Consider the following 19931-nt stretch of genomic DNA (forward strand, 5'->3'; position numbering starts at 1 on the left):
TGGGTCTCCCATTCAATGTATGTCCTTCCTGGAATTCAGATGCTACTCTTGAGGAAAACATAAGAAATCCCCATGTAAAAAAGATTTTCTTACTAATGATCATTAGATATGATTAAATATACACTTAAAATAGAAAATGCTACATTTTCTTAAGTAATATTACTAAGAATTTCCAGACCTTGCACTCCTGTCACTCAGTTAAATGGTAAAATAATGATCCAAGGAGAAATTGGGAGCTGGGAAGGTCACATGGCTAGATGCGGGAGAGGGGTCACAACCTCACAGATGCTTTTCACTCTGATACCCAAAACCACAAGTGAGTTGATCATTGTGCTGGAGAAAGGCAAGGAAGGAGAACCAGTCAATACCCATCAGATGTTGATCCTTTAGCTAAAGAGAAAGTCAGATCTTTCTTTGGTTGATTTTGAGCTGTGTGTGCCTGTGTGTGATTTTGAGCTCTCTCTGTGTGTGTGTGTGTGTGTGTGTGTGTGTGTGTGTGTGTGTGTGTTTTAGAAGTTTCTTCCTTGACTAACTTTTCCAACAGGTTCCTATTTTGCCTAGCCTTTTCAAGGTATTTTTATCCTGATTTCACTGATTTTTATATTATTGGAGTTTTGCTGGAGTTGACTGAACACAGGCTGAGAAAAGAGGATATAAACATTTCAGCTGGTTGAGTGTGTCATGAGAAATGATTCAATCCTGTGAAGCACTTGACAGGAGAAAGATCTCTCTGTTGGGTCTAAAACTGTTGTGCATTGCACACTTCCCTGGGTTGTGACAAGTTATCAGGTTTTCATTGAGGGAGCAGTGAGGACTTACGCCATTTCCTCTGCCTTGTGCAGTTGTGGGCTTCCTTCATTGGAGGTTTACAAGCAGAGGCTGGATGGGCACCTGTCAGAGATGCTGTAGCAGATACTTATCCTGAACAGGGAGGTGAACTTGAATACCTTCAAGGTCCCTTTTAGCTATAACCTTCGGACACTAAGTATTCAATCCTAACCTCACTTTCCTGGGAGTGAGACCCATTGAACACACTTCTGAGTAGACCTGGTTAGGATTGTACCCTAATAATAATAAGGTCTGACCTTTGATCCATCTATTCCAGTATTGTCAACACTGGCTTTCTCTGCCCTACCTCGAGATGCTGGTGTTTGATCCTAGGACTCTTTGCATGCAAAGCTAGTGCTTGGCTACTGAACTGCAACTCTTCCCATAACAGTTCAAAACAATACTAGACAAGATATGCGTGTGTGTGTGTGTTTCTTCCCTAACAGAAGCTTACACATATTTCCTGCCCATTTTTAAAGCACACATAGATAAAAGCAGATATTTAAAGCTGACATAGATAATGCTTAATAAAAATAGAATTTGGGAGATAATATTTACTTGTATGATAGAAATTCTGCCCACCTAACTAAAATTTAATTTTCACCAAACCTTTTCTTTTTAAAAACCTATCTCTGCATAGTGCTGCCTTAATATTCTTCCCAGTGATTTCACCTAGATTATTTGATACCTCGATTATCTGATTCCAAGAGATTTTGCAGGAGCTGGCTAGTTTAGTTTTCTCATATGAAGAAATAATTATCCTAGAGCTGTATATACGGAAGAAAGCATTGTCAGATTCTCCCTTCTTTCTTCCTCAGCAGGAAAAGCCCAAGGAATTGGAAACAGGAGGTGGGTAAAGGATTGCCCCCTCTACATCACCCCTAAAATTCGTGCCTTCTCAGTCATCTTTCAATGGAAATATGGGCAGGTAATTCATCTTTGTGATATGTGATCAGTGATTCTGCTCTGATTGCAGATGGAGTTGGCCAATGGGACAGTTGTACAGGAGTTCATCTTGCTGGGCTTTGGTGTCACACAGCAGAAGCGGTTCCTGCTCCTCATCTTTTTCACCATTCTTTACATACTCACTTTGGTTGAGAACATCATCATCATTGCACTGGTGTTTGTGGACACCCACTTGGCCCGGCTTCCCATGTACATTCTACTGAGCAACTTCTCCTGGCTGGAGATGTGTTATGTCTCCACCACCGTGCCCCGGATGCTCTTTGATTTGCCATCCCCTCATGGAGTCATCTCCTTCCATGCCTGCTTCCTCCAGTTCTACATCTTCTTCTCCCTCGGCAGCACCGAATGCTTCTTCCTCTCAGCCATGGCCTTGGATCGATACTTGGCCATCTGCCACCCCCTGCGCTACCCGCAGCTTATGTCTCAGACTTCCTGCTACACCCTGGTGGCAACTTGCTGGGTCCTTGGCTTCCTGTGGTATCTCATCCCAGCCATTTTGATCTCCAAGCTGTTGTTTATTGGCCGCAACATCATTGACCATTTTTTGTGTGATCCTGGGCCAATACTGTCGCTGGCCTGCCCTCCATTAGGAAATGCTCCCGTCTTCAGTCAGATTTGCCTAAATGCTCTGATTATAGGCAATGGCTTCTTTGTTGTGCTATCCTACACCACGGTGATTATCACCTTGACGAAAACATCAAAGCAAGGCAGTCATCGGAAGGCCTTCTCCACCATATCTTTTCATGTGACAGTGGTGACACTTTTCTATGGCTCAGTGGCAGGGATGTACTTAATCCCAGGTGGAGAAAGTCAGTCGGAGGTCACTAAAGCAGTAACACTTTTCTACACGTCCATTACACCCTTTCTCAACCCCCTGATCTATACTTTGAGGAACGATCAGGTGAAGGAGGCTCTGGGCAGGTTGTTGAAGAGAAAGGACAAATGGCTGAAAAGAAAGGCAGTGGCGTCCAAAGAGGGGAGGAGAGAATGATGAAAACCGACCCAAACGAGCAACCATTCCATCAGGTTGTCCATCCATGCTTGGCTGGATAACCATGAAAAGCACTCCCTCCTAAGTGCTTTTTAATTGCACCGTCTTGATGCCTGAAACTGAGATGGGTCAGGCTGGAGCTTGTTGGTCATACAAGCCACAAACCAGTTAACTGGAAAAGTTATATGAGGTTGGAAAACATCTTGAAGAAAATATTTCTGTATTAATTCATTTATTTTGTGTTTGCTTTGTCCAGACAGCCTCAGGGAAGGAGGGGGCAGGGTGATCAGGAGGCCTGGGAGAGGTAAGGGAAAACATTTTTCTTTTGCCTCCATACAAGCCTCCTGATGGGCTATTGGTATCATCAGACCTATTCCAGCTATATAGCAGGGACATGGTTGAGGAGGTAGGGGAGGTGGAGCCTCCCCACCGAAGTTCTCCAAAAAGTATAGCCGCTGTGTGAGGCATGCAAGCACTCACAATCCACATGCTGTTGTGGGGAGGCTCTGCCTCCCCTTCCTCCCCACCCACCTCAAGTCCCTGCTATATAGCTGGTATAGGTCTGAGGATCGAAAAGGGGAGGGATCAGTTGGAAAAAGAGATAGTAGCCTGGTGCACTTGCTGGCATTCACCTCTTCCTCCCCTGGTCTGCTTCCCACCCTCCCCCAACTCCCCCCAAACTCCTGCTCCTCACCCAAGACATGCCCCTGCTGCCAACCTACTGAGGCTGAAGCAGCCAACTATGACATGGCTATAAAGCTGCTGCCACTTTCCAGAAGCACGTTGGACTGAACTGGCAGCAATGTGCTCCATGCACCATCACTGGCTTCGTGCAGGATGCTCCTCCTGCTGTTGCAATTGGGGGGAAGCATTGGGCCATAAGCATAGGAATTTCTGTGTACCCCGAGGCAAGTGGATTGGTCAAAAGGCATCCCAAAAGGATCTCCAGTGGCTCTTCAGCTCAAGGATGGTGGCTGGCACCCGGTTGAGCAGGGATTGCAAGTATCCATTAAATTCTTTTCCGTTTGTGGAGAGAGCAGCGCAATTCAAAGCTGCCCCAACCCCTTACAGAAGTTGGGGTGGAAACATTGGAATCATCAGCAGGTGATCTGCCACTTAGGATGGGCATGCCCGAAAGGTTGAATAGACAGTAACTGGATGCCTTCTCAAAAGGAGGAACCCAAGGGAGGGAGGAGGGCAAGGAGGGCAAGGACCCATTGTAGGGTACATGGACTTCTCTTAATAAATGTGCAATTTATTTAATCCATGAATCCATTATTGGGGTATTTGGACAGGCCCTTTTTAAAGGCTTCTCCATACAGTTATATTATTGTAACCCTCCTAATCTGGAAGTTACTGAAACATGAATGACAAATTTCAGGTGTGTTTCCCAGAAGAAGACGTGGCTGAAATACAGTGTTTGTGTGTTCCATGGAATGAAATAAATGGAAGAAGAATTGGAGGCATTCAAGTGCCTCCATTTTGCTCCCACCACTTGGAATGGCTTCAAAGGGAGGGAGAGGGGCTGCTTGCACAGTGCGTTCAGGCACCTGCAAAACTTAGTGCTTTGCCCCCCTCTAGTTATGCCACTGCAGCTGCCCTTTTCTTCCATAGAAAAAGGTCCTCCATTTTCTTAAAAAATAGATCCTTGCCTGACAGCCCAATCCAGCCTAATCCTCCAGAAGGTGGAAAAGCAACTCTGCTATTGGGCAGGCCATGGCCAGCAGGGCAAATGGCCAGAAGCTGTGTGCAATAACAGTGGCCCACGGGGAGTGGGCAGGGAGCAGGCCATGCCAAGGAAGGTCACAGGCAAGAGGGGGGGATCTCAGTGCCAGCTGCACATGCCAAGATCCTGTCTCCCTTTCCTTACTCGGTTCCACCTGCAGGAGTCTCCTCAGACTCATTGGAGACCAGGCCGGCCTATGGAGAGGTAAGTGAAGAAGATATTTAGTTAACCTTCCTCAACCATATGTTTCCCCCATCACCCATAGTGCCCTGTTGGCTGCACTGCATGGTCTGGTCTAGCAGGGGATAGGATTGGGCTCTTATTTGACCTTTTTTTCTCCCCTGAAGGCTGTGGCCTCCTAGCTTCTGTTTCCTGACAGGCGTTTTATTTGCTACGATCTCTGATACCAGCTTGTGTACCAAAGGAGCCTGAGCCAGTCCCATCTAGTGGTGTAAATATTGAGATGGTTTGACTGCATGTCTTAAAAACACACCTGGTAACACCTCCAGCAGGAAAACATTGGCCTCCCATCCTTGCTTGTTTTTTAAGCAGTTCTACCTTGGCAAGGCAATCCACACTGCAGTAACATCCCCCCCCCCCCCGATAATTGTGTTTAGATTCATTGGAAACAAATCCCATTATAGATGCAAGAGAGGAGTTGCTCCCATGAGAGGAGGAGATGGCACTGCCCAAATGCTGACTGGGGCTGGAGATCCCATTTGGGCTAAGAGATGGAAAGAAGAGAAGGCTTGGAGTGGTAACTCCTTAGAATCTTCTTCAGACCCAGCAGTGAATAGGAATTTCTTAGATTCTTACAACAGGGAACATATCAGAGAAGCAAACTCTTGCAAAGCTTTCTCACTGACATGCTAGTTTTCAGAGTACAAGGAGACCTCTTATGATCGCATGAGAGCATCTTCCTACCACAGAAGTCGTTTCCGTGGGATCGTATCACCACAGCATTTTGAATGGCATGTTCTGTCACTCCTTCGTACTCCTCACTAACGCACTGCATCCTTTGGGATCTTCCAAATGGTCTAAGTTTTGTAAACACAGAATTCAGTAAAACAACAATTACCTGTGGAAATTACCTGCATTTTGCCACCAAAGGGGAGGAGGTAATTCGTCTCCAAAGCGATGCTGTTTTGGTGGATAATGATGTTATACTTCAGGGATATAGTCCCCAAAGCCTCTAGCACCAGCACTCAACTCTTGGTTCTCAGGCAGGACCAGCTCTTCAGTCTTCCAACTTAGCAGAACACACAGCCTATGAATGCCATGGCTGAGAATTACTGAAAGAAAAGCAATCTGCTTCCCACCAGCTCCTGGCATACCCTTTGAGGTGCGTTTTCTCCTAAATGGAACACCACTTGAAGCATTACTGAGGTACGGAAACAAGTGAGATCATAGAGCAATGATAGATTTGAATAGATGCCTCTTTCTACCATTGCTACAACCATCCACTGCCCCCTCCCCCAAAAGGGACTTTTCTATTTCTAATTTTATTCTGATAGATTTTGTGAGTTATGGCCAGACAGAGACCAATGAGTGGGAAGATGGAATTGTGGGTTGTGACTGTGATTCTCAGTTGCAGTTCTTATTTTGACATAACTAAGAGCCCAATCCAGTCCCAGACCAGTTCTCGTCTCCTGGGCATTGCCTGGAAGACATCCATCACAAAAGTGCTATAAGGCACTTCACAGTGGCCAGAACAACAGAGGTACTGGTGGGGAGGCCGGCATAGGCAGGAGCTGGGCCTCCTTGCTGGTTGGAGGAACCTTGGGAGCTATTAGTAGTAAGTATCCTGATGAGCGGTGGGGTAAGCGGAGTGGTTATTGTTGGCATCCTTCAGTCTTGGAAGACTATGGTATCACGCTCTGAATGGTGGTTCTGGAACAGAGTGTCCTCTCCAGTGCACGAAGCCTGGGTAAAGTAGATATGGAGGATAGACTGCTTCCCATGCAGCAAATCCCCCCTCTCCATGTTGCTGAAATGGTCCAATGGAAAGGCAGAAGCCAATACGGTTGGTTCCAGCGGCGTTGCAGGAGTTGCCAGAATGTGACTGTCTTCAGCCATGAACTGCCTCAGGGACTCTGGCTCTGGATTTTGCCTCGAGGTTGACTCCTGAAGCCTTTTCCATAACTGGATGTAGCCACAAGGCAGTGGAGGTTTGGGATCAGAGTTTTCCTTCTCTCAGATGAGCTGCCTTCCCAGGCTGACGAGTCCCATCTACCCAGTGGCTGTTTAGTCGCCTCTTACGACAAGTACAGCCAAACCGAGGGCCTATTCTTATCCCCAGCCCCCAGGGGAAGTGGATCGGTAGAGGGGAGGTAATGTAAGGGTGAAACTGGTAGGGGGAGGGTGGGGAGGAGGGCAGTTCAGGCACAGGAGGGGAGCAGGGACAGAGAAGAAGGCTGCCTGCCACTGGATCCTATTCCCCCTCCCACAACTGAAAACCCTGCACAGGTCTAGTTGGATTTGTGCTGGCGATTGAGCTGGTCCAGATCCAAGTAGATCCATAGAGGCTGCCAGGCTCTATGTTCCTTTACCTTGAGGAGACCTCCCTGGCCCTGTGGGATACCACAGCATGGGCAGCCTGGATAGGCTTGGGTTTTAATAGTTGTCAATTTTTTATTTTTTTTTTTGCCTCTTTATCTCACTCAGACCCTACATGTGGAGAGGGGAGCATTAAGTCTCTTCATGGTTTGATCTTGGCTTCTGTAACCACAAGCCCGCAGGTGAGTGGTGGAGTAAGTTATCTCTGGCAGAAATGGAGTATGTCCATGGGTGGGGGCTGCAATCAAACCCCAAGTGCACAGTCATACTGACAATGGGTTTGAAAAAAGATCTGAGAAAGATACAATGCAGTTACATGGTTAAAGATGAGCAACAGGACTCTTCCCAGAATGGAAGACCGATAGGGTGGCCAACTCAGAACATTCCCAAAATAAGACGCATTCATTTATTTTTTCACATTTTGATACCACCCTTCCTCCAAAGAGCTCAGAGTGGTGTACACAGTTTCCTTTTGTGCTCACAACAACCCTGTGAGGTAGGTGAGGCTGAGAGTGACTGGCCCAAGGTCACCCAGAGAGCTTCATGGCTGAGGGGGGATTTGAACTGGGATCTTCCAGGTCTGAGGCTATTGACCAGCTCCAAGCAAATGTGCTGCAGACAGGAAGTGGGTCACGTACTTTGTGAAGCAAGTTCATGAAATAAGCAGCGTTGGGGTTAGGCAAAATCAATTAAGCTTTTTAAAAAGCTGCAGGCACACCCACTTCAGTTCTACTTTGGGGAACATGTCTAACCAAGGAAGAGACGTAGAATGAAGCTCTTTCATTTTCCGATTCAATAATGCTAAAAGATATTAATCCTATGGACCCTGAGGAACTTAGGAAATTTTTCCCACTAATCTGAAACAATTGAAAAGGTTTTATCAGCAAGATCTCATGGCACAACACATCCTCCCGATGCCTAGAGAATCTCTTTACCCTCCTTCTGGAAGACAACCATCTTAAGAGCTCAAAAGGAGAGAGGTTTGGAAGGAGACACTTTGCTTCATAAACCTTTTGTCATTATTCTGAGGTAGTCAGCACATTTTGCAGAAGGCAGCACTAGAGAATTTCCATTTTATAATCTCCCCACATTTCATCCTGTGGTAGCCCATCTTGAGCAAGGAGATGAAAGTCACTGATTCAATCTCAGCTTCTGATGGGGCAGTTTTAGACAGGGTGATCTCTCCCTTGCCCCAATAACTACCTAGTGTATAGAGATGACATGAACAGGTGACCTAACAGGTTTGTTCAAAGAACACCTGATCACATGATGTCAAGTGCATTGAATACTGGGGATGGATGGATGGATGGATGGATAATATAATAATATAATAATAATATACAGTATTTATATACCGCCTTTCTTGGTCTTTATTCAAGACTTTATTCAAGGCGGTTTACACAGGCAGGCTTATTAAATCCACGCAGGGATTTTTACAAATTGAAAGAAGGTTCTCTCTTTCAAGAACCACCACATTCAAGGTGTTACACTCCGATCTGGTTTAACATTCTGACCTCCATCCTCCCACGCTCCGAGCAGATGGAACAGCTCAGCTGCAGCTTGCCAGCTGCTTCAAGCTTGCCAGCTGCGAGCGATAGATAGATAGATAGATAGATAGAGAGAGAGAGAGAGAGAGAGAGAGAGAGAGAGAGAGAGAGAGAGAGAGAGTGCAATTTTAACAAATCCAGTGTGTGCCCCAATGTACAACTGAACCTATCCAAGTAAAACCTTCCAGGATTTTTCTGATTCCAGATGAAGATGGCCAATGAGACCTCAGTAGAGGAATTTGTCTTGCTGGGCTTTGGAGTGACACAGCAGAAGCGCTTCCTGCTCCTTGTCTTTTTCACCAGTCTCTACATACTCACTTTGGCTGAGAACATCACCATCATCACTCTAGTGCTTCTGGATGCCCAGTTGGCCCGCCTTCCCATGTACATCCTCCTGGGCAACTTCTCCTGGCTGGAGATATGTTATGTGACCGCCACTGTGCCCCGCATGCTCTTTGACCTGACTTTGCCCCATGGGGTCATCTCCTTCCACGCCTGCTTCTTCCAGTTCTATGTTTTCTTTTCACTTGGTGCCACTGAATGCTTCTTCCTTTCAGCCATGGCTTTGGATCGGTACTTGGCCATTTGCCACCCACTGAGATACCCACAAATAATGTCCCATGATTCCTGCTGCAATCTGGTGGCTGCTTGTTGGGTCTTTGGCTTCATGTGGAATGCTATCCCAGTGACTTTGATCTCCAAATTGTCCTTCTGTCATGCCAACATCATTGACCACTTTGTGTGTGATCCAGGGCCAATTCTGTCCCTGGCCTGCCCTCCCCTAGGAAATGCTCCCCGCGTCATGGAGATTTTCACAAACACTTTGATAATAGGCAACATCTGCTTTGTTGCAATGTCCTACAGCGTGGTGACTGTCACCCTGATGAAAATCTCTAATCAAGGCAGTCGTAGAAAGGCCTTTTCCACCATATCCGTCCATCTGCTGGTGGTGACAGTGTTTTATGGCTCAGTGGTAGCAATGTACTTAACTCCAGGTGGAGAAGGACAGTCAGAGGTCACCAAAGTGGTAACCATCTTCTACACAGCCATTACACCCTTTCTCAATCCCCTGATCTACTGCCTAAGGAATGACCAGGTGAAGGAGGCAATGCGCAGGCTGTTGAAATCAAAGGAGAAACGGAAGTTGAGAAAAGTGACTGTATAAAAAGTGGGAAGGATTGAAGAAAGAAAAATGAAAATATGCCATATCTAGAGAGAGAGAAAGACATAGATTGTTGATCAAGAGAAGAATCTATTTTTCTCAGTATTTTATATGCATTCACCTCCGTTTTGCTCCCAACACCGGGAATGGCCCTGAAGGGGAGGGGAATGAGCTGCTTGCACACCGCGGTGAAGATCCCTGTAAAACTTAGTGCTTTGCACCCCCTTTAGCTATGCCACTGGTTCAATGGAATTATGAAGGAGTATGTTGGTCTCTTGGCCACCATATGTCACTATAAGGAATTTCATTTCCTATTCTGAGAACTAGAATACAAGGCCCAAACCAGCTAAGATCAACCGTTGAAAGAAGATACAAAATATTGGTGTAAATACTATTTTATCCATGTATGTCAGGGCTGGGCAACCTTTCAGCTTTAGGGATCCTGGACCTTTAAGATTTGTACAGAAGGGGGAATTTCAGCAGGTGCAGCTTGTTATCTCACACATGACAAGCTGCACATGCTGAAATTCCGTCTCCTACACAATTGTTAAAAGTTCAGGATCCCTAAAGTTGAAAGTTTGCCCACCCCGATGTATGTTAATAATTTTATTAACATTAAATTAATTTTATTAATTTTATGACGCTAAAGTGAATGTCAATTGTAAACACATCAGTGAAAAAATAAAAAGGAACAGAAGCCCACAGCAGGTGTAAAATCAAAAATAAGCAGCCACGTCAGTTCTCCATCCAAAGCTTAAGCCCCCACTTAAGTAATCAGGTATCTGCTATTTGATGGAAGTCTCACCACAGCTTCTGCACACAGAAGTAAACAGTACCAACAAGAGTCAGTCAAAACTAGTGTCCTTCACTATTTTATTTAAGCATGTGACCTCTATGGGAAAGTCCCCCAGAATTTGGAATGTTTTACTCTATTCAGTTTGGGCCTAGCTGTGAGCATAAGCAGAGTGCTTTGGCCAAAGTAGGCCCTATACTTAGCTACTTGGGTCAACAGGACATTTTAAAAGATGCCCCTTGAATGCCCTTTGGTGTCTGTGTTAAAAAAGAAGTCGTGTTGCAGCTAGTACCTCAAAAACAGGAAACAGCTAGCTAACCGCAAGAGACAGGTGGTTAGAAGAGAAAAGAGCCTTTTTCCGGCGTGCTATTAGCCATTACAGGGAGGGGAAGAAGGGGATTTTTACAGTAAGAAAGATTTTACATGTTTATAACGTGCCATATTTAGTAAGAGCATGCAGCGCGGAATTTGAGTATTGGGATGTGTAGGCAGGGACAAAGCCTCGCGTGATATGGTGTTTGCCAATCAAGAATGTATCCAAGGCTCTGCAATTTGCATTGTGCCAATCAGAAGTCCAGTCAATGCTTTACAATGAAAGTTTGTTTGTATATCAACTCAAAGCCCCGAAAGAATCGGGGTCACAGACTTTGGAAATGATTCCTCTGTGACCAGCAGCTGGCTGAAAGAAATAAAGCTTGTTTTCCTTGAAACCTCCTGGTGTCTGCCTTTATCATTGCTCAACCTGCAACACCTCTTTGCCTTGAACAGGACAACACGCATCTCCCAAGTCTTGAAAGGAGCCAAACCGCAAGGATTTCTCCCCTACCATCACACACACTGCATTTCAATTCACAGGGAACATGCACTGCTATAGAAAGGTCATGTTGCTTCCACTGGGAGAAGGTAGGGCCCAACCACTGGCAATCTCTGGAGGAGAAGGGAAGAAAGGGGCTCAACCCATGACTTGAGTTCATTTCTGTGTGAGATATAAAACTTCCTTTAGGCCCAGGAATGCGAAAGGATTGAAAGTGGTTGAAAATTGCTACTTTCCTGGACTGCCTCCCTGATGTAAAGCATCCCTTGGTTTTCTCAAAAGATCCATGTTTAGCACATACTTAGATCAAGAAAAAAACAATAATTAACTGGGGAAATCACCTGTGTTTTGGCATCACAAGGGAGGCAGCCTGTCTCTAAACATCTCTAAAGAGATGTTGTTGGGTGGATAACAATATTGTCCTTCAGGGACACATTCCCAAAGGCCACCAAACATTTAACACTGTGATTCAAACCTTGATTCCCACACAGCCCTTTCTGATTTCTCACCCACTGGATCACACTGTCCACCAATGCCACAGATGAGCACTACTGAAAGCAAAGGAAAAATAAGATACTTCCTTTCAACTCCTGATAAACTCCAGACTGTTAGCTTCCTCTTGGATGGAGCAGCATTTAAAGTACAAATGAGGTACAGAAACAGGGACAATGACCCAGGCAAAGGAAATGAGTTGTGAGGAATGAATGGTGTGCATGGGTGTCACTGTCCCCTCCAGATATATATGTCCCCGCCCCCAGAAGTTGTGATACATCATTTAAAAATGATAGCCAGGTGAAATCATGTAGGGAGAGTTCGTGTTTACAGCTGCATCCCTGATGTAACTTTTAATTAACAGATGGCCGAATCTTAACTTATAGTTAAGGATCTTAAACAGTTCTTAATCTTAACGAATAGTTAAGGCTGTGTTGAGCTGCTTTCTTTCACTCTGACCTCAACAACTCAATGTGCTTTCAAAGACATTCCCCCCCCGCCATCCTGCACCTAGATCTCCCTATGATATCTTGTTTGCATACTATGTTTAAAGCAAACTTCTAGACCCAGAGAACAGCCAAAAAAGTCCTGACGTAATTCCTTCTTGCAGGGTGAGATAGTCCACCTACACAAGTAGTTGCTCTTCTGGAGAACAATACCTCTGGTGTTCTATTTCTCTGGTTGGTTTTGCAATCCCTAATATCAGGGCTTTTTTTCTAATGGAACGCGGGGGGACGGTGTTCCGGCACCTTTTTGCAGGGGCCCCTCCCCTTTGGAGGCATTCCAGGAGGGGGGGAGCAAAATAGAGGCATTCGCTGGGTGGGTGCTGGGGGGTGCAGGGTGGGTGGGCGCCTGGCCCCTGCCTGACCGCACAACGACCCCCTCCTGCCCCCATCTCCAAGCTCTCACCTGAGCCCAGCCCACCTCCCCCCCGCACTCTGCTTCCCAACGCAGCTTCCAAGCCAGTGGAGGGTGTGGGGGACATGCGCCGACGCCGAGGAGGAGGACGGACAGCCAGCCAGCCAGCCAGGGAGACGGCTGTGGCACCCACGGAATGCCCAGGTACTGGCTTGGCAGAGGAGGAGAGGAAGGAAGCTGGCTGGTGCAGCCCCCATGCCAATCTGCAGCAGGAACCTAGGCATGTCTACTCAGAAGTATGTCTCATTGTGCTCAATGGGGCTTGGTCCTGGGAAAGGGTGCATAGCCTTGCAGCCTGAGAGCCCAAGCATGTCTACTCAGAAGTATGTCTCATTGTGCTCAATGGGGCTTACTCCCGGGAAAGTGTCATAGCCTTGCAGTAGATAGGCAGAGGAAGGGCTCTCTGGCTGCAGTCCTCTCCACACTTTCCTGGGAGGAAGCCCCACTGCCTCTAATGGGACTGACTTCTGAGTAGACAGGCACAGGATTGGGCCCTGAGGCTGCCATCCTATCCACAGTAAGCCCCATTCACTAAAGTGGACTTCTGAGTAGACATGCATAGGATTGGGCTCTTAGGCTGCAATCCTAGGCACTTTCCTGGGAGTAAGCTCCATTGACTAGAATGAAACTTACTTCAGAGTAGACATACCTAGGATTGGGCTCTTAATCCTGGCAGAGATATATATGCTAAGGGCAGGTGAAAAGGGATTCTAGTGTGTACAACGTGCTGTCCAGTCTTGCCAGAGATCCTCCTCATCCTTCCCCCACAAGCATGCCCTCCGCCAGCCAGCGTTTGCAGCTCCTCTCCAGCAATGCACAGCAGCTGCTCAGGGCAGCAGAGAACATACAATTGCATGCCAAGTGCCTTCCCAAAGACACAGAGTATTCTGATACCTGAATTAAACCATATTTAATCGCTTGTTTGCAAACGTAGCTGTTTCTATGTGCACCTAAGGACCCCTCTCTTGTAAGAATTCCTTTTTTGTTCTTACTCCCACAGTTGCTTAGAGTAATTTTACTACATGGAACTCATGTAAGCCATTTTTTGGAATCCATTCACTGCTTCCTCTCCTCGAAGTAGTGCAACACTACATACTACACGCTACAAGTGCACCTGTACAGTATTTTTCCCCATGTGTAGAAATAGTAGCTAGGGGGAAGGGGATGTGGAGATTGACAGCCCAATCCTATGCATGTCTACTCAGAAGTAAGTTCATCTTTAGGGGAGAAGCACATAAAAATATTTTATTTTTCCGATTTAAAAATGGTTTAAAAATAAATAAATAAATAAAAGATTAACAAGTTGTGAGTTCCTGCACCTTTTTATTTACAAAAAAAGCACTGCCTAATATAGTAACTGAGATACATTCTCATGTCTCTTTCTCCCACCTGTAAGCTATTGCCATTTCTGATACCAGCATTAGTGTTAGGTATATGACATCTGGGGGCGGGGGGGATAACTTTGAAGCAATTTAACAGAGCGGCACTGGACCAACAAACAGTCTGGGAAGGCTATGCTCATATCCTTTGCTAAAGTTGGAAGGCTGATAATGACATCCAGAAAAGTCACCCTGGGCTGAGTTTCCTTCCCAAGGAAGAGAAGGAACCAATAACAACAGAGGAATTATCATGAGTGATGAAAATAGATGAGTGCTGTAAATAAGGAGTAGAAACCACAGAGTTCACAAAGTAAGATTTCAGGGTAGAGGAATAGGGTACCCTGGGGTAGAGGGTAGAGGAAGGATTTATACTTTATTAAAGCTGTGGTGTAGCGGTAGACTTTTATGTGCAGAAGCTTTCAATCTGGTGGCAATGCAGGGTAAATGATGAGGTAGACCTGTACTGATAGCTGATCTATCTAACCCATCCCACACTGATGGTTGATCTATCTAACCCACACCCATCTAACTCTCAGATCCCAATTTGTGATATGATAGTATCAACATGTTTCAGGATTTTTGGAAGATATTTTTGGATGATCAACACGTTTGTCCGATAATGCAATTAACGCTATGGAAAATCTATATGTAGTTTACAAAATTCATATTTTGTTAAAACCAGACAGACAACTGGTTTTAGTGTGTGTCTGTGTGCATATATCATAAATCAATCCCAGATAATGGCATTGGGGTTCTCTCATTACAGATGGAGTTGGCCAATGGGTCCAGAGTGCAGGAATTCATTTTGCTGGGCTTTGGAGTCGGGCAACAGAAGCGCTTCCTGCTCCTCCTCTTTTTCACCATTCTCTACATACTCACCTTGGCTGAGAACATCACCATCATCACTCTGGTGCTTCTAGATGCTCACTTGGCCCGGCTTCCCATGTACATCCTGCTGAGCAACTTCTCCTGGCTGGAGATCTGCTACGTGTCCACCACTGTGCCCAGGATGATCTTTGATCTGGCGTCTCCTCATGGGATCATCTCTTTCCATAACTGCTTCCTCCAGTTCTATTTCTTCTTTTCTTTGGGAGCCACTGAAAGTTTCTTGCTCTCAGCCATGGCCCTGGATCGGTACTTGGCCATCTGCCACCCACTGCGCTACCCAAAACTTATGTCCCCCACTTCTTGCTATGCCTTGGTGGCTTCTTGTTGGGTCACTGGCTTCCTATGGTACTCTACTGGAGTGATTTTCATCTCCCAGTTGTCCTTCTGTGGTCCCAACATCATCGACCATTTCTTGTGTGATCCTGGGCCACTTCTGTCACTGGCTTGCCCCCCACTAGGAAATGCTCCTGACATCATTCAGAATGCCATGACTGTTGTGATGTTAGGCAATGCCTTCTTTGTTGTGCTGTCTTACAGTGTTGTGGTTTTCACCCTGATGAAAACCTCAAACCAGGGCAGTCACAGGAAGGCCTTATCCACTGTTTCATTACATATGGTGGTGTTTACACTTTTCTATGGCCCACTGGCAGCAACGTATTTAACTCCAGGTGGTGAAAACCAGTCAGAGATCACTAAGGCTATAACCATCTTCTATACAGCCATTACACCCTTTCTCAATCCCCTGATCTACTGTTTGAGGAACAGCCAAGTGAAGGAGGCAGTGCAGAGATTACTCAAGAAAAAGGGAAGATGGCAGAGGACAGAAGAGACAGCACAAAATGTGGGAGGTAAAGGATAATGAAACTGAAATATAATAAATAACCCATAGAAGAGATGTCAATAGTATATGGACATCTGAACAAGAGGGGCATCTCAAGAATTTGATTTTGCTAAATCCCAATATTGCTGAATTCAGAAGTCCAGAAACTAACAGCCTAGTCCTATGCTCATCTAGTCCTTGAACTCGATGACACTTACTTCCAGGTGAGCATGTATAGAGCTGAAGCCAAAGTTGGGGCAAAGATCAGGAAAAGGCTTATTATTATCCTGGCAACCAGATAGTGTTTCAGGTTATTTTGCATTTTCAACTTTCAAAATTTGTTTGATGAATATAGTCAACTCTGCTTGTGGGTATGTGTGTGCGTGGACCAAATATCATCACTGAAACAGGCTGAGAGATTCTGAGATGGCTGAAGTTAATCTGAGAAATTCTACCTTCAAGCAAGGAGTAAAGCTTCAGAAAATGCAAACTGGCTTTGTTTGGCTTTTGGAGACACCTTCAGACATTGCCTGGCTATCAGTTGTGCCATATCATGTGTCGTACCCTGCCCAGAAGGGCAGCGCCAGTTGGTAAGCAGGGGTGGGTCTGTCCAGTGCCGCTGAGACCAAATAAGCAAGACACTGAAAGGTGGAAGGCTATGAAGGCTCTTTATTGTTTCAGCAAGGCATGCCTGTGGCCTCTGGGAGACTCAGCTCAAATCCAGAAAAGGGCACTCTTCAAAGGAGTGGGACACTTTTTATACAACAGTTTGACATCATAGATGGGGCTGATGCTTAATACGCTATAGGTAACCTTAGAGACACTTGATAGGCTTGTTTCAGGTTACAGTTTCCATAAAAGGTAAAATTAAACAATTAAACATATTGAATACAAAGTTTTCAAGAACCAGTAGAGTGTGCTGTAACATTATTTTATTCAGAACCGACCTTCTTGGCAGGACTTCAGACCAATTTCTTGGCATACATCTTCCCTTCTTGATTAGGTTGGTCTTGCTTGAGCCACCTGTCTTATCTCACCTGCATTCCTTCTCCTGTTCTCAGCAAAACACTGTGGGGCTCTCTGCCAACCTCTGTTAAGCAAGGTCCTTTAAACTTCCCTTTTTAATAGTTTTACTCCATGTCTTAATTCTATATGTGACCAGTTACTTTGAGTACCTTTACGGGGTCTATAGTGGTGTATATCCTTGCTAGAAGTGACCTCTTCCCTTTAGTGGCTGGCTAGCACCTATTAAAGTGTAATTTAAAGTGTAACCCTTTGAGCTAAGTCTTCAGCCAGCTTCTTGTGATCTTTCATATATTTTAACATAAAACAAGCCAAATTTTCACTGCATCACATTTTCCTTTTAAGAAATCTTTCTCCTATTTACCTTCAAACAAATTACTCAGACATTCTCTCTCTCTCTCTCTCTCTCTCTCTCTCTGCACCTTCCTAATCAAACCTACAACAACCTCCTTTGACATTCATTTCTTTCTTCATTTCAGTTACAATTCAAACAAAGGCTGAATGTTCTTGCTTATCTTATTAAATGTATTCTTTTTCTAAACTCGTCTCTGGCAGGTGTCTGTGTCCAGCCAGCTAAATCCTATTTCAGCCTGCCAACTGATAATACTAAAACTTTTTCTTACTACAATGTTGCATATATGTGTGTTTTCTCAGCTTGTGTTATCTTGGCTGGCTGTATACGTCTGCCAAGAAGGAGTTTTATCTATCTTTGAGATACAACTCTCTTTTCCAAATTCCAAGGTCTGTGAAACTAGCAAAACAGCTTTCTAAGCTAACTTATGATTCTTTTAGATGAAAATGGCTTTCACTATTTTATGTGCTTCTGTGCTTTAGTCAGACCTTTAATAAAATCAGGCAGTTAAAACTTACTTCTAATAGCTACCATGTCTCGTATGTTGGTTACACTTAAGGGCAAAGACTATTTTAAAGCTTGGAAGAATAACTGGCAACCAAGCATGGTGATGTCCTTGGCACTTCTGTGAGACTTCTGTGAAAATAGCAAACAGCTTCTAAAATAATTCTTCTAATCTTTTAATGTAAGGCTTCTAGCTAAGACAATGACACTGTCCTTTGCTCTAAAAAGCATGAAAGAATAACAATTTTAAACTGTAAGTGGACACAGGTAGACTGTTTTTGTTAAGATGGGTATTCTTCTGCCAAATAACACCCTTATCTTCTTGCCTCCTCCTTACTTTCAAAGGGGAATAGGCCTTGTCTTTATCTAACTAAAATATGTGTTCTTCTAAAATTTATCTCTCACCAAGAAGCAACCTTGACATTTAGCAGAGCCATAACTGTCTTCTATACGGCCATTACACCCTTTCTCAATCCCCTGATCTACTGTTTGAGGAACAGCCAGGTGAAGGAGGCAGTGCAGAGATTACTCAAGAGAAAGGGGAGATGACTGAGCACGGGAGAGGAAGCGTAAAATGTGGGAGGTAAAAGAAAATGAACTTGAAATATAATGAAGTAATAACCCATAGAAGAGGTGAAGCTAATATATGCACAGCTGATCAAGAGGGGCATCTCAAGTGTTGATTTTGCCAAATCCCAATATTGCTGAATTCAGATGAGCAGAACTAACAGCCCAGCCCTAAACACATCCTTCTCCTTAAACTCGATGAGACTTACTCCAAGGTGAGAGTGTACTGAAGCTGAAGCTGGGGCAAAGGTCAAGTTTTTGTTTCCAGATGCTCACTTGGACAGGTTTCACATGTACAGGTGTGCCCCAGAAACCACAGAGGTTCCAATCTTGTCCACCTCTCTGTGGATATCGGGGATCTACGTATACCAGGGAACTTCCTTTTAAAAGATAGGAAAAGTGAAGGGGAACGTTAAAAATAGCTCTGTTTACCTAAGCACAGCAAAACAGTTGCATTTTCAGGGCTGCAGGCAACCTTCCGAGCCTCCTGTAGCCTCTTCCTGGTTGCTCCTAGACTCCTCCTTTCCCGCAATGTCACCCCAAAATGCATCATGATGCATTCTCTTCCGGATCATATTCTGGGGCAATACTGGGGGAAAGGAGGAGCCTCAGAGAGACCCTGCCGGCAACTTGGAAGGCTGCCTAAAGCCCCAAAAATCCCAGTGGTTTTGCTACGCTATGGTCCAGAGAGCTATTTTTAACATTCCCTTTCACATTCCCATTTATCTTTCTTAAAAGGGCATCTCCTGTATCCACAGATAACTGAATCTCCTGTATCCATCTCCTGTATCCACAGATAACTGAATCTCCTGTATCCATCTCCAGTATCCACAGATAATAGAAACCGTGGATACCAAATTTGCAGATATCAGGGTACACCTGAACATCCGTTTGAGTTACTCCTTGTGGCTGGAGATGTGTTATCCTTTGGATGAGGCTCCATTTTCCTTACAGGTTTATACCTTTGGAGAGAATTCTTCAACAGGAGGTTTGCAAGGAAAACTGGCCACCATAAGTTTTCTCCTTCACATGCTAGGTTTCTGAGTGCAGGGATATGACGTTATGGGAATACCCCAGCTCCCACCCACAGATGTTTCTGAAGAACAGCATGCAAATAGTATTTCTCAGTGAAAGATTCTTCTGTCACATCTGCAAACCATCACAGAATCTCCTCCCCCAAAGTAATGCATCCCTTGGTATTCTCAAAACACCCATGTTCAGTAAACACTGAAATCAGGAAAATAGCAATTAACTGAGAAAATCTTCTCAAGGGAAGTAGCCTGTCTCCAGAGGCATTTCTTTGGTGGATAATAATATTATTCTTCAGGGACACAATCCCAAAGGCCACCACACATTGAACACCATAATTCAAGCCCTGGTTGCCACACAGCCTCTTCTGTTCTCTCACCCACTGCATCACACGCCCCACCCACCATACAAGCTAGAACAAAAGCAAAGAACAAGATGCTTTTGTCAACCCCTGATGAACTCCTGATGGCAGGCTTTCTCCTGGATGGAGCAGCATTTAAAGTACAAATGAGGTACTGAACCAGCAACGAAGACAAGGCCCAGGAAATAAGGGTGAGAAGGGAGGAATGAAGGGGA

General features: G+C 45.0%; 3 protein-coding genes across 3 annotated transcripts; all 3 read left to right on the forward strand.

Moving 5' to 3' along the window:
- Positions 1 to 1804: 1804 nt before the first annotated feature.
- LOC136653987 (olfactory receptor 11G2-like) lies at positions 1805 to 2785 on the forward strand. Its single transcript, XM_066630848.1, has one exon. It carries the CDS (start codon positions 1805 to 1807, stop codon positions 2783 to 2785), a length of 981 nt encoding a protein of 326 aa, XP_066486945.1.
- Positions 2786 to 8819: 6034 nt separating this feature from the next.
- Positions 8820 to 9779, forward strand: LOC136653988 (olfactory receptor 11G2-like). The gene has a single exon (XM_066630849.1). It carries the CDS (start codon positions 8820 to 8822, stop codon positions 9777 to 9779), a length of 960 nt encoding a protein of 319 aa, XP_066486946.1.
- A 5159-nt stretch (positions 9780 to 14938) lies between these two features.
- On the forward strand, positions 14939 to 15919 carry LOC136653989 (olfactory receptor 11G2-like). Its single transcript, XM_066630851.1, has one exon. It carries the CDS (start codon positions 14939 to 14941, stop codon positions 15917 to 15919), a length of 981 nt encoding a protein of 326 aa, XP_066486948.1.
- Positions 15920 to 19931: the final 4012 nt, after the last annotated feature.

This window comes from Tiliqua scincoides, chromosome 5 (assembly GCF_035046505.1).
Source record: "Tiliqua scincoides isolate rTilSci1 chromosome 5, rTilSci1.hap2, whole genome shotgun sequence".
NCBI classification, from domain to species: domain Eukaryota; kingdom Metazoa; phylum Chordata; class Lepidosauria; order Squamata; family Scincidae; genus Tiliqua; species Tiliqua scincoides.